This window comes from Nelusetta ayraudi, unplaced genomic scaffold (genome assembly GCF_046127955.1).
Source record: "Nelusetta ayraudi isolate G7.1 ecotype Tasmania unplaced genomic scaffold, CSIRO-AGI_Nayr_v1 ptg000135l, whole genome shotgun sequence".
Taxonomy (NCBI): domain Eukaryota; kingdom Metazoa; phylum Chordata; class Actinopteri; order Tetraodontiformes; family Monacanthidae; genus Nelusetta; species Nelusetta ayraudi.
In genome coordinates this window covers 18722906-18737095 of record NW_027466185.1, presented here as the reverse complement: position 1 = coordinate 18737095, position 14190 = coordinate 18722906, and the positions used below count along the sequence as shown (strand labels likewise).

The 14190-nt window shown below is 46.1% G+C and overlaps 1 protein-coding gene across 1 annotated transcript; it reads left to right on the top strand.

The window, feature by feature from the left end:
* The first annotated feature begins 5417 nt into the window (after nucleotides 1-5417).
* On the top strand, nucleotides 5418-13658 carry tent5bb (terminal nucleotidyltransferase 5Bb). The gene is made up of 2 exons (XM_076011503.1): nucleotides 5418-6017; nucleotides 11886-13658. The coding sequence occupies exons 1-2, from the start codon at nucleotides 5856-5858 to the stop codon at nucleotides 12909-12911; spliced, it is 1188 nt and encodes a 395-aa protein (XP_075867618.1). The 5' UTR covers nucleotides 5418-5855; the 3' UTR covers nucleotides 12912-13658.
* The last annotated feature ends 532 nt before the right edge of the window (nucleotides 13659-14190 follow it).

Sequence of the window (14190 nt, the reverse complement as noted above, 5' to 3'; positions counted from 1 at the left end):
CACATTAAGAGGCGGCGGATCACATATCCGGCCCACGCGCAGCACACTTTCCAAGGAACGGCATGAATAAACGTCCTACTACACGATCCAACCCAGCGGATAACGTATTAGCCGAGGCTACCCCTAGTTTCCACGCCGACGTAAACACAAGGGACCGTTATGTAAGAGAGGCGGTGGATGTAAACAGCCGCGGCAGCGCGTCATGGTCATGTATGGTTAAGCAAACTGGAGGGAATTTTTTTTTTCTTGGTTACGTCGACGTGGAGACCGACACGGGGTGAAACTCGAGCTCGACTGATCTCCACCAGGCTACAAAAGGAATACACAATGTTTATCTCAGGGACGATCAACAGGACAAAGTTGACGGAACGGCTAATAATAGGGTTGCGAGCCAGAAAACAAATGAGCTTATTGGAATCTGCCTGGCAAGCTAGTCCCACTAAATGTCAGCGCATTTTTTTTTCAACCTGTCAGCGGCATTATTGTACTAGTATTGGCCGGCATCATCCCGCGTGTGTTCAAGTTATTAACACATTCTTTCCTTTCAGTGAGGAAGAGCCACCTCCGTGGAGAGTGGAAACGAAGAGGCGCAGCAGGCCCCACGGAGTTATGTAAGAGTGACGCTGTCTCCTCCTCTGGCACGCAAAACCGCGCCGACGCTGAGCCGCTCGAGTGAAAAATGTATACAGTACAGCGCCTCACGCAAAGCCACTACACACCACTGTCAATGAAAGGAGCATAATGGAAGTTCTGCAAACCATACTTCAGCCAAGTTGTACGGCATATAAAAAAAAAAAAAATGCAAAAAAGGAAGATTATGATTTGTTCAATTATTTTGTTTTCTGTGCTTTTTGCTTCAAGATAAAAAAAAAAAAAAAAAGGTATAAAAAAGGTATGAAAAGTTATGAGACTGCGTGACGAACTTTGCTCCTCTTGTTATCGGAGCATAATGAGCAGCACATGGAATGCGTCCTGTCCGGTCAAAATGCACATGTACAGTAACTCAGTGACAGTAACTGTTGTGTAAAACGTGACATTAGCGTTTTGCATAAAGCATTGATGAGTTCCAGGCGATTTACATATCGACCTCTGTTTGGGCTCGTTTTGTCTGAGTGATGCTTTAATGAAACCGGATGTCCTTCAATAATAATATATTAATAAACATGTCAGTTCAGATAATAGATTAACATCTGAGGATTTACCCTGTCACGAGGCGCTTTGATTGTAATCTCTGTCTGATTCCGCAGTCAGACACAAGAATCGTCGCTCATCGGCAAAGCTTTTAAACCTTTGTGTGACAAAGGGCAGTATGTTCCAGCACACTCAAAGGGGGTGGATCAAAAATAATGATCTTAAAAGTTACTGACTTATTATTTTAAATGATAGTTGTTGTTGCTCGAAGCGGAGCCGTTTGAACTTTGCTCTCGTGAAGTTCAATATAAAACTGGATCACATTTTAGAGGGAGATTATTTCAGAGGACCTCACTTTGGGGTCACTGTTCAGTTTTCAGTACAGAGAAATGATAAATGTGTAGAAAATGGCATTGTTTATGGTAATAAGAACGTAAATAAGTACGTAAATAAAAAATAATTTTTACTTTTTACTTACTCAAAACGACACCTCTGGTATCCACTCACCTTGAACTTAGTTTCGATTAGCTTGGAGCAAATTTTTAGTTTCATCCCACGTGAGTAATCGCAAAATCCACCATTGTTTCCGTGTGTGGGGAAAACTGCAAGTGCAATTCAAATGAGCGCCTGGAAAATACTACTAAATGTTCCCCACTGAAATGTTTCCTAGTTTACATAATTCGTTATCTTTTACTTGCGAGTGAAAGACAACAGAGAGAATGCCATGCAGCCTGTTTTCCGATCCTTCGGCTGGATCCGTTTTGAGGAAAACAGGAAACAGAGGAGTGGGTGTGGCGGCGACAACTATCATAAAACTGCATTGTGTTATTTTGGGCGCACGCCGGCAGGTGCACTTCCCCATCCATCAACGTGCCAGACCAGGAGTGGCCGCAGAGTCACAGGTGCGTGACGCACTTTGTTTTTTTTGTCTTCGACACAAAAGTCTGACGTGCGTTTTCGGAGATTCTTTTCAAACTGTCGCTTCGCTGGCTGTCACGACGTTGCTTTTCGCTTCTCTGTCAACTTTCCACACGTGAGAAAGTCTTCTCTTGGGCGGTGGTGGTGGTGGTGGTGGTGTGCGTGGGGGGGGGGGTGCTGGAATTCTTCCTTGCTACCTTTTGCAGAAGATGGGGTTGCATCCATCCATCTATTTTATATGCTACCTCCTACACTTATGATGGGTCTGCTGGAGCCTCTCCCAGCGGTCATGGTGCGAAGGCAGGGGTACATCCTAGAGAAGTCATCGCAGGGCCACTTACAAAGAAAGAACCATTCACACTGACACACCTACGAGGAATTCAGAGTTCCCAATTGGCCTGAAATGCATGTTCCTGTAAGAGGAAGTTGAACTACCAGGACAGAAGCCACCCAGACACAGGGAGGACAAACTCCACACAGAAAGGGCCCAGGATTGAACCCACAACCTGCTTGCTATCATTAAATGTATTTTTTCAAAAAATGTAAATAAAAATAGAACAAAAATCTCTGGAAGCTCTTGCTGCACTGAAGCAGCCCATTCTCAAATGCAGAGTCAATTTCCCAAGGGCATCAATAGGGTAAACTTAGAAAGAAATCTGACTTGACATCTGGGGTTTATGCAGACTTTATCATCTTCAATGGGCTTCTGCAATTTTTGTGGCTAAAACACACTTAGATTTATACGATTTTTGCTGAAGAGTTGCCTTCTCGGTTCAGTGGAAACATAAAATAGCACCAGTTATTTTCTAGAAACCAATCGCAGAAATAAAATTCTCCAAAAACAGATGTCAGGTGTTCTGGGGACAAAGCTAAGCCGGTGATGGACTCTGGCTGACTGGGCTGGAGGAAATTTTCTGCAGGCATTTCAAGCTCCCTTGAAGATGAAAATCCTGATCTTTGTCCAGTTTGACCTGCAGGTCAAGTGTCAATACATCCAGTGAAATATCATCGGAGACATCTGCTTTTACCTCTTCCCTCTCCCCTGATGACTTCCACAGATCAAACACTAACTCTGGACCCGGACTTCCATCCATCAAAATGAAGATTCCTGAAATATGTGAAACGACAGAATTCCACATTCATCAATTCCCCCTCCCTCTCTCATGGGACAATGTCTTGTGCATTTCCCCCCCGTGCCAAACAAGGTTTGCTCTGACAAACTGCCGCTGAAAGACCACTTTTTTAAATATGTAAACTCAAAATAAATGCTGAGTGAGTTTTTGGCACAGACGTGAAGGCGTGAGCTATTGAGACGTATTCTGTTCCAAGTTAAAAATCACTTCTCAATAGCAAAATATGTCCATGGCTCTGGAACATTAGAGGAAGCCGCTCACCGTCTGCATGTTGGCTTTCATGCTATCCGATAGAACTGACAGCTACTTCCTGGCAACGCAAAAAGACAGGTGCTCCTTCTCTCCGGGTGCCCCCTTTTCCTCCCACAGTCCAAAAGACATGCACAGTTGTTTGTCTTGCACTCAGGCCCTGTTTGCACTTGGTCATTTCATGCGTTTTTCGTATTCCGATCGCCAAATCGCATTTGTAATGCGATCACAAGTGGCACGCTCGAGGCGCATGTTAATGCTACGTGCGAACAGATGCTTCGAGATCCGTTCTCGTGATCCAATCCCCCAAAACAGTTACAAGTGACCAAGTGCAAACAGGGCCAGTCCCAATATGACTGAAGCAATGGGTGAATGAGTTTTGATCTGTGGCCCAAGTTTTGCTGTGTTGGAATAGCAGGAAGTGTTTACTTTACTTACTGCCTAAATTTGTACGCAAACATCTGTTCATTCTATTCCTTACATTGGGAAAAACATGCTTGTCACTTTTTTTTGTTTAAAACATACAAATTCTAGGAAAAGTAATTCACTTATTATAGTTGTTGATGCTTGAAGTGGAGCTATTTGAACTATGCTGTTGTGTAGTGTGTAGCATGTAGAATGTGAAACTGGATCACATTTTAGAGGGAGATTATTTTAGAGTACCTTGACTTATCAACAAATGTATATTTTCATTAATTGCAAAAAAAAATAATCCTTTTTTTACTTCTTACTTAAGACACATTTCAGGTACATTTCAGATCCTGTACTTTCTTCCTATTAGTCGAGGAGTTGAATCAGTACTTTTACTACTTTTACTTTGACCTGAGCATTTCTTTTGTACACAAGTATCCATACTTTTACTTAAGTACACAGTGTGAATATTTACACTACTTCTGGTGACTGCAGAGTGGAGTTGGTTAGTTGCGTCTCGTCACGTCACTCCCATAGTCCGTAGACCGTGGGGGCACTTTGATGATTCAACTGTTATTCGCCATGTCTTTCGAGGCTTCTCTCATACAAGTTGCGATACTTTCCCCTGTCCATTCTGTGATATGCGACAGCCGAGATTTACTTGGTGCGTGGGTGTAAAAAGAAAAAAAAAAAGAAAAAAAAAGAGAGGTGATTTAAAGGCCCCCCAGCTCCACAGGGTGGTGGAGTATGTCAGCTTGAGTCCCCTTGCATGTTACCAACCGGCCCCAATGGTAATGCAGGAGTCCGCCTGACGTTTCAACTTTGATTCTCGGAAAAATTTGTCCAGTGGCCTAAAGTTTTCCTTTAGGGGGCTTCTCCCTCTCCTTCTCGTAAATGCTTTCTACGAGCTCATTTCCCAGAAGCACGTATAAAGCAGTCCCCGTCCACGATTACTGTATCTGAAACCAACGGAAGTCTATTGTGTCCATTTCGGGAAAGTAAGATAGGCAACTAAAAGGTAACTAAAGTCACAAATGAACTAGCATATTGTTTCAAGGGCCAAATTTGCTAATTGTCCACACTCCCACCAAAGCGCTCACCATCTTTCTATTACTGTTTACACTCGTCGAACTTGGTGCACTGTTTTAAGGCAAAAATAAATAAATAAATAAATAAATAAATGCATTTTTGTCTCTTTCCTTGCAGTTTCCTTGCACATGCAAAATACTTAAAATACAGGGTTAAGGATGCAATGGGACACACTTTTCGAGCCTCGTGTGCCTCCCTCCGGAGGACGGCGTCCTTTAATTGCGCATAACCGGCAATTACCATATTTCCTACAGTCCTTGAACCTGTCATCTGACGCATGGGAAGTAGGTGTGTGTGTGTGTGTGTGTGTGTGTGTGTGTGTGTGTGTGTGTGTGTGTGTGTGTGTGTGTCCGCGCGCGCGCGCGCAAAGGATGATTGTAGTCCTCCGCGTACTGCGGTGTTCGCCAATCTCAGCCAGCCAATCAGAAGGCTCCGTTTAATCCTCGCAGGGTAAAAAACCGACTGTGAGTCGGGAGGCGCCGTTAATCTGAGAAGAGACAGAGAGAGAGAGAGCGAGCGAGAGAGACAGACAGACAGACAGAGAGAAAGAGAGAGAGAGAGAGACAGAGAGAGAGAGAGAGAGAGAGAGAGAGAGAGAGAGAGAGAGAGAGTGGAGGCAGTAGCCACAGGCGCGTTGGAGCTTTTCTACTTCTGGACATTCTTCAACACACTCTCATCATCATCATCATCAGTAGCAGCAGCAGCAGGAGCAGCAGCAGCAGCAGCATCTAGGAGCTTTTTTTGTTGTTGTTATTCCTCCTCCAATATTCACAACTTCAACCTCGCCAGAAGAGGTTCGGCCGCGCAAAACTCCGCAAGAAAAACCGCACCGCTGTCGGAGAAGAGAGAGTGGGGGACCCCGCGCACGCGCCGCTCGCTCTCCTCGCGCTCCTTCCTCGCGGACACCCTCGATCGAGAATCGTCATGTCGTCCTCCGACGGTGATGCCTCCGAGCAGAGCCGGCGGCTCAGCGTGCTGTCTTGGGATCAGGTGCAGCGGTTGGACTCCATCCTGGGCGAGAGCGTCCCGATCCACGGCCGCGGCAACTTCCCCACGCTGTCCGTGCAGCCCCGGCAGATCGTCCAGGTGAGAGGAGGGTGACGGGGGTTTGCCTCGATAAACATGATTCAACTTCTATAATGGAGCTGCACAGGCTTTCAGCTAAACTGCACTTGACTTATTCCCAGGAATGACCCCTAAATCACTTCCCCTCCAACCCTGTCTTTTAAAATGAAATAGAAAAAAAAAGGAAACCCTCAGACTATATGATTTTGTTCAACAGGTTTATAGTCGTCTGTGTCCCAACGCTGCAAGTGAGAGCCGACACGTTTTGTTTAAATTTCCACTTGAGGTTTTTGCGGCGGAGCTAATTGCGCCGAGGCATTCCGGCTGCTCAGACTCTTCTTAATACTGACACAGGAGCCGCCGGGGCAATCCCACACAGTGACTGCACTTTTCCAATAACTCTCTCAGCCGCTGACAAAATGAGACATAATGAGAGAAGGTCTGCTATATTTCCCAGGAATGCAAACCATAGCGGTTTTGACAGAAAAAAAAAAGAAAAAAAAGAAAAAAAGAAAAAAAAAGAAAAAAGAAAGAACAGGAAATCTCGATATATCTCACAGCAGATAAGAGCTTTGCAGACACAACATTTGAAGCACGTCTGTGATCGTGAGGCCCCTACCTGCAACTTAACTACCCCCACCGCTCTCCCTCATTACCCGGTCTAGATAACAGGGACTCCAAGCAGGAGAGCCAGCGCTCTACTCACTTGGGGAATTATCTGATGGGAGACTTTTCACATTGCTTACATGTCGGAATTACAAAAGAAAAAAAAAAAACCCAACAGCTTCTCAAACTGCTTAAAGTGCCATCAAATAGTTAGTAAGTCGGTAAATAAACAAGGAAGTAGGTAAGGTAGAGGGAAGTAAGCGAGGAAGTTATTTTTGAGATAGTGATCCTCGTGGAGGCAGCCGTCCCTTCTGGGTGAATAAATGACCAAGTCGCTAACTCTTCACTCTTTGGGTGAATCCCTGAATAAAATAACTCGAAGACTCGTTTTCAAAGGGTTTGGCCAGCGCCACCACTGAGTCTCATCGGTCTATGAAAACGATAGTGGTTGTCACGGCGAGGGGGTTCAAAGCCTCCACAAAGTATGATTCTCATACCATATGGAGGTGAAAGGAAACCGACGGCCGCCTCAGAGGAAGGAGGGAGAAAAAAAAGAAAACACATTCAGGTCGCAACCGGCGCCATGTGTTTTGGAAAAAGAGGGGGTGACAGCAACGTGAGGTATCCGTGATTCACGGCAAAAAAAGGCTGCGGAACTGGCCAGTAGGCTCCGATGTTTTGTTTTTTTTCCCCAATGTTGTATATTTTTTTTATCCCCCCCACTCTCCAAGTTGTCTACCTGAAGGCAGAGTTGATTTTGGAAGGGACAAAAAAACCCTGACCCAAACTCATCACACATTGGCTGTGGTGACCCAAGGGGATCGCTCAACCCTTCCTCAATGGTGGGCTTTGTTGGGGGAGGGGAAGGGGCCATTTAAAAAACACATGTTTGTGGTCGACTGTCAGTGAGCCATGGGGGTGGTTAGAGAAAAAAAAAAGGGAAGAAAAGAAAAAAACACTCACTGAGATCACTGTGTGCTGCTCGTTTCATTTAATCCCAACAGTCATCAAGCCACACTCTGGGATATTTGGTGAGTGCACGTGTTGCCTCAGAAGGCCTTAGGTACATAATGATAGCGCTTCGCCGCATAATGACGGAAACAGACGTGCACTCGTTAGCAGGAGCTCCAGCTTACGCGCGATATGATCTATAATGTTGTGCTATGTTACTCGGCTGGCCCCTGTAGGGGCTAAACCCCTGCTTTCCAAACGTTCCTTCCGTTGAAATCAGAAGTAAACCTCAACTTTTCCAGATGGCAGACAGACAAGCAGCAGCCCGACTTGGAAGGCGTGGATTTAAAGTTCCGTCATGACGCCGGAGCTCGTTGCGTTGGGTCTCGACGAGCGCTCATGTGTCGCTGCGGTAGACGGAGAGCGCTCGGCCGAGTCCTACCGTGGCCGCAGCCGGGGCCTGGTAAACCTACACCTCAGTGGCCCATTGTGAGGAGAGGGTAACATGAAGAGGCCGCGTCCTCCAACGCTCCGCGTAGAAGAAGAGCCTAGCTCAGAGCTTTTCACCCCGTAGATTAATTTGGAATGGCTCGCTTGACTGTCTCGAGCTGTTACCAGTGAGACTGAAGAGCCCCAAAAAAGCTTTGTTGTGAGTGCACAACGAGGTGACTCACACACAAACGGCATGCTGCTTCCTGTAATACTGTAAGACAAAAACTACACAGAAATATGGGTGCACAGGACATATCAGAATATTTGCCCCTAAATGCTAGCTGTGTTTACATTACCCCTAGAATTGAAACACTTTTTTTTTTTTTTTTTTCGCATTTACACGTCAGTGGACGTGACTTACGGGGTCACATGACCAGTTCACTTCAAGTGAAAATGGCGCTTTATGATTGGACGGAGGAGGAGACAAAATATTTTTACAAGTAATCAAAGAGAAAAATACAACAACCGTTCTTGATAGCAGGAATGGTTGTTATATTTGGAATTTTGCTCCAAAATGCGTAAAATTCATTTTGCATTTTGTTTTGTTTTGTACCTCCATCCTCCTCAAAGTTGGGGTGTCACAGGACGAGATTTACGAGAATTACAGCTGATGCGCTTCACACCATTTAATGGAAACACCTGCAAATCGCAATTGTACTATGTCGAAATTTTAGAAATATCGCTTTTATTTTGCGAAAATGTAAACGTAGCAACTGAAGGTGACTGCAAAATGACGCCTTAACTGTGTGTTGAAATAAACAGCAGGAACTTTCTGTGGGATTCATGGCCAGGGCCACTTCCCACTGGGTCACATTCAGGTGACAATCGAGATTTTTTTTTTTAGGGGAAGTAACTTGCATGTACTTCCTCTGGCAGGTGAAAAACTCCCTTGTAAAAGCCTGCATCTGCTCTGCGCTGTTGCATTACAATAGAATGTGTCAACAAAAATATCTCAAACAGGCTTGTTTCGTTTCTCAAATTCTCTGTCCTCATTGCTCCGTTCAGAGAACAAGCATTGAGACGTTAGGCACGTGTGTGGTTGTCTGTTAGCTGTCAGTGCCTCACCTGACGTCCTATTATCGGCCTTGTCTTCCGCCTCAGGCTGGCCACTCCCTTGAAAACAGGGCCCAAAAAAATGATGCTCTCACACACACACACACACACACACACACACACACACACACACACACACACACACACACACACACACTCATCATATCCAGAGACCAGTCACATGGTTGAAGATCAGCAGATACAGTCTCAGGGCACATCGCAGGTTGTCAGTTTTCTGTGGAAGGCTGATTGAAACATGCCAAAAAGTAACAACACTCCCAACACCTCCTGCACTCACTGAGAATGAGGACATGGTTTAGTTCATTTCTTTCCTCCCCCGCAAAAAAACATACTAGCCTCGCCTTAAAATCACAAGACACCACTTTTTTTTTTTACAAGATCGAGCAGAAGGGTAAGTCTTTTCTTTTTGGAAGCGCAGCGAAAGCGAGCTCCAAAATTGAAGGCAAATACAGTTTTCCCAGGCGTATCTAAGGATAAATGGTGGCAATTGGCAATATGGCAATTCATTTCTCGCAGTTTACTTGGTATAGGGGCATCATCTAAGTGGCTGGCCAGAAGTCATTTTCCTCCCAGGGACAACGGTCCTGGTAAATAGCCAGGGTCATTTTAAACAGCAATAAAACACAAACAAACAAAAACAAACAACAACTCTAACCGCAGCTTAAATGGAATAACTTGATGAAGCGCGAAGTGGCAACGCAGACGCACTGTGAAGAGTCGCCAAGGGGTTGTCAACACCAGACAGTCTGGTGCGTTTGTGGTTCCTATTTAGTTTTTTTACGAGGTTCTCTGGCTCAAACGTCGGCGGAAGTGTCTCCCCTCAGCTGGACTCGCCAGGTGCCGCTGCGTCATGTGGGAAATGCGCTTGCGTGTTTTACGAGCGCTGACGGACAGGGGGGATTGTGGGGGTGGCAGCTCTGGGCTTCCTCACTTGGGACCCCCTCCGATGGCGGGTAGGAGGGCGGTTATGGCGTGCCGTTAACTCGGACCAACTGTTTAGAGTGTGAGGTCAGAGCAAATACTGCCGGCCAGATCAGTTCCGCCCTTTGAACACTCCTTGTTTTTCTACTTGTCGAAGTCCCCGTCATTTTTCATTGTGAGCTGTCGGCTTTGCGAAAGCAATAAATGGCCTCGTTCAAAACTAGATGATTGACCTTATTCAAACTGGAACTTGTACTTTTTATAAATAAGAAAAGTTGACTCAACTAACCTATAACAAACATCTTATACACGATGGAAAGACTTCATGCGGATTTGTTTTTGATCAGCTATCAGGATTTCTTTAACTTTACATGTCCATTTTAAAAAAACAACAACATGGCAGCCCTGCACACAAGACACTTAAAGTCCAGCTCAATGCTGTCTGAAAACAATTTATTGCTACAAAAACCAAAATCCTAAATAATTTGTCTCTAATTACAATGTACTAGTTTTTTTTGCAATTTGTTTAAAAAAAAACGCCACTTTCTACACAACTGAACCACCAAACACAATGCTTGCCATACAGGGTGTAGCTGTTTTTACTGGACGGTGACGGCTTGCCCTACATCTAAATATTTTGACCGTAAAGCCTTTGCCATGTTAATTCAGGGTTAGTCACGACTCCTCTGAGGCGTGTAATTGGCTCGCAGTTTCTTAGTGAAAGACGATGGCAGAGTGGAGAAATTTCTATTGAAACATTTTCTTTCATTTATATTCTTCAATTCTTGTAATAAGGCACTTTGGGGGTATTTAAGACATGCATGAAACAGATTGAAGAAAGGTCAGTTTGAACAACTTCTTGCACTTCATATCTACAGACAAAGGTATTTTGTGGCGACGTCTCACTCTCCAGCGTCACTCTGAATAGTTAACAATGAGGATCTTGGAAGATGTCTGGCGGGATAAATTTGATTTCTTTTCTCTATTTACTGACTGATGGTTTAATGTTCTGGTTGCCCTCAGAATTAGCCTTGTTTCTCTGTCATGTGAGTCACGTAGCAGATAGGAAGCATAAACATCTCAGCCGTCTGTAGCTCAGCGGTATTTGTCTTGCCGAAGAGTGTTTATACGACTGTGGAGGGATCGCATTTTTTCAAAATGATGACAGGTCGAGGGGTTTAAAGACCACAGCCTCGTGGTTCAACGGGCATGTGCCGACAAGCTCTCTCTTTTTTGTGCGTCGCTTGTACTCAGATGAGTTAAAATTAGATTTGCTGCTCAATAAGGGTACACTGTACGTCACATGGGGCAGCGTCTACCTCAGGCGACAGGCACCGTCGAGGTTAATGACGCCGACATCTCGAGTGAAGAATCAAAAGGCCCCAGAACAGCCACTTTGTTAGAGAGTCTTGCTTAAGGAATCTGCCACTGGCGCTCCCTGACTCTGCATGTAGGCTTTGCGTGTCCCTGCGCTCAGACATTCCCAAAATGCTCCAAACCACCTGATGTAGAAGGTCCTCGCATTAAAATGTCAAAAGCCAAGAAATGCAGCTCTGTTCATGAGCTTTTTTTGGGGGGGGCTTTTAAAAGCAAACAAAGCCATTGGTAGCCACTTTACTATTGCATAAACGTAAACCGCGACAAATAAATCAAAAGAAAAAAAAAATTCCACTTGGAAACTCCAATTAGGCCCTGGGGGTTCTTGCTTCAGAAAACCATCTGCCTTCCAGCTCGGAAACTATGCAAGATGTCGGTCGACCGAAAAGAAACACGCAACTTTGGGGTCTTTTCATTTCCGCTTCTGACGTGTGGCTCATGTTGCTCTCCCTCCTCTGTGTCACCCAGGTGGTCAGGGCTCGCCTGGAGGAGCGAGGCGTGGTGGTGCGCGACGTCAAGCTGAACGGCTCGGCCGCCAGCCACGTGCTCCACCAGGACAACGGCCTCGGCTACAAGGACCTGGACCTGATCTTCGGCCTGAGCTTCACCGACGACAAGACCTTCCGGCTGGTGAAGGACGTGGTGCTGGACAGCCTGGTGGACTTCTTGCCCGAAGGCGTGTGCCGGGAGCGCATCACGGCGCTGGCCCTGAAGGAGGCGTACGTGCAGAAACTGGTCAAGGTGTGCAACGAGACGGACCGCTGGAGCCTCATCTCGCTGTCCAACAACACGGGCAAGAATGTGGAGCTCAAGTTTGTGGACACGTTGCGGCGGCAGTTCGAGTTCAGCGTCGACTCCTTCCAGATTAAGCTGGACTCGCTGCTGCTCTTCGACCGTTGCTCGGAGACGGCCATGTCCGAGGCCTTCCACCCCACGGTGCAGGGCGAGAGCATGTACGGGGACTTCGCCGAGGCGCTGAGCCACCTCCTCTCCAGGACTATCGCCACCCGCAGCCCGGAGGAGATCCGAGGCGGCGGCCTCCTCAAGTACTGCCACCTGCTGGTGCGCGGCTTCCGCCCGTCCTCCGAGACGCAGATGAAGCAGATGCAGCGCTACATGTGCTCGCGCTTCTTCATCGACTTCCCCGACATCGGCGAGCAGCAGCGGAAGCTGGAGGCCTACCTGCAGAACCACTTCGCCGGCCTGGAGCACAAGCGCCACCAGTACCTGGTCACGCTCAGGCAGGTGGTGGACGAGAGCACCGTGTGCCTGATGGGCCACGAGCGCCGCCAGACCCTGGCGCTCATATCCACGCTGGCGCTGCGCGTCATGGCCGAACAGTACGCCATCCCGGCCCTGTCCAACGTCACCTGCTACTACCAGCCGGCGCCGTACGTCCGAGATGTCAACTTCAGCAACTACTACGTGGCGCAGGTCCAGTCGCACATGACCACCTGCAGTAACTCTTACCAAACGTGGCTGCCCTGCAGCTGAGCAGCTGACTTTTGAGATGGCTTTCTTGTTTTCCTTTTTTTTTTTTTTTTTTATACCTTTAACTGTTGTTATAAGCTGAGCGTCGGTTGCGTTTCGACCTTCTGTAGCGACTGGGCTTTTTTTTTTTTTTTTTTTTTTTAATTTTGGTTTGAGGCCTGTTACTGAAAAAAGGAGCAAATGGAACTTTTTTTATTTTGTTTTTTTTTCTGCTAAATTTTTCATCAAAACCATTCCACTAAGTTATATTGATCAGTACTGCTGTAAATTCTCCTTTTGAGCCATTTATATGTTTATTCTTTTGTCATTTAGCAACCAAAGTTGAGCGTGTGTAACACCTTTTTTTTTTTTTTTTTTTATAAATGAGGGTTTGATATGTGACGGAGGAACATTGCCAGTTCTGTCTTTCCTGATGGAGACTTAAGTTGGGTCTTTAATGAAATGTAAATACCAAGCCACAAAGTTGTTTTTTTGTTCTGCCTGTGGTTATGGATGACCTGATGGGTTGGGAAGGGAAGGGATGGGGAAAACAGGACCAAAGAACTCATGTCTTGTGTAGCACGACAAACGACTGTAAGTGGTCCCAAGTGCCTGAAACTTTATAGTAGTTTGCTATGTAAGAATTGCTTTTGAGACTTTTTTTGATGCAGGTTTCTGTACATTTCTATACACGGGGTTGGGGGTGTTCGTTTTAAAGAAATAAAACATTAAAAAAAATGTTCCAAAAACCGACAAAGACATTTTTGACTTTTTTCATTTGCACGCATTTCTCTGAAGCTCAGCCAGATAAGGACAAACTGTTTTAACACGCTCCAGTTGCCCTAAATGAGTCTGGTGATGTGCGCCATGAATGTGCTCTGTCTCCACTCTCCGTATCTGGCCGTCTCAGTTTCAGCGTCTCCAAAGATCTCCCCTCCCCGACGACTATCTTTTCCCATCGCACACCAACCAACTCCTCGGTGTGTGTGTGTGTGTGTGTGTGTGTGTGTGTGTGTGTGTGTGTTGTCTGCGCTTCATCAGCCAGACACCAACCGGCCTGACACAAACACTTTCTTGTTCTTGCCCTTGCGCGCATTCCTCCTTCCCCGCAGACGCAGATTCCCCAGAGCCTGAGCCTATACATTAGCTATTTCCTTCCACTCGTGCATCCGACAAGGAGTTTCCTTGGCCCCGTTCGGAAAGGGGAGATCTCTGTTGCTTGTTTAGGGTGAGTTGATCTGTGAGGGGGCAGCTGAGGACCAGGTGGCGAAAAGGAACTGCTGGCTTCCCTTCCTTGATGATC

Excerpts from the sequence above, each read along its gene's own strand:
- tent5bb (XM_076011503.1), top strand. The coding sequence starts at position 5,856 with ATGTCGTCCTCCGACGGTGATGCCTCCGAGCAGAGCCGGCGGCTCAGC. Across the intron at positions 6,018-11,885 it reads AGCCCCGGCAGATCGTCCAG|GTGGTCAGGGCTCGCCTGGA; the intron begins GTGAGAGGAGGG and ends TGTGTCACCCAG.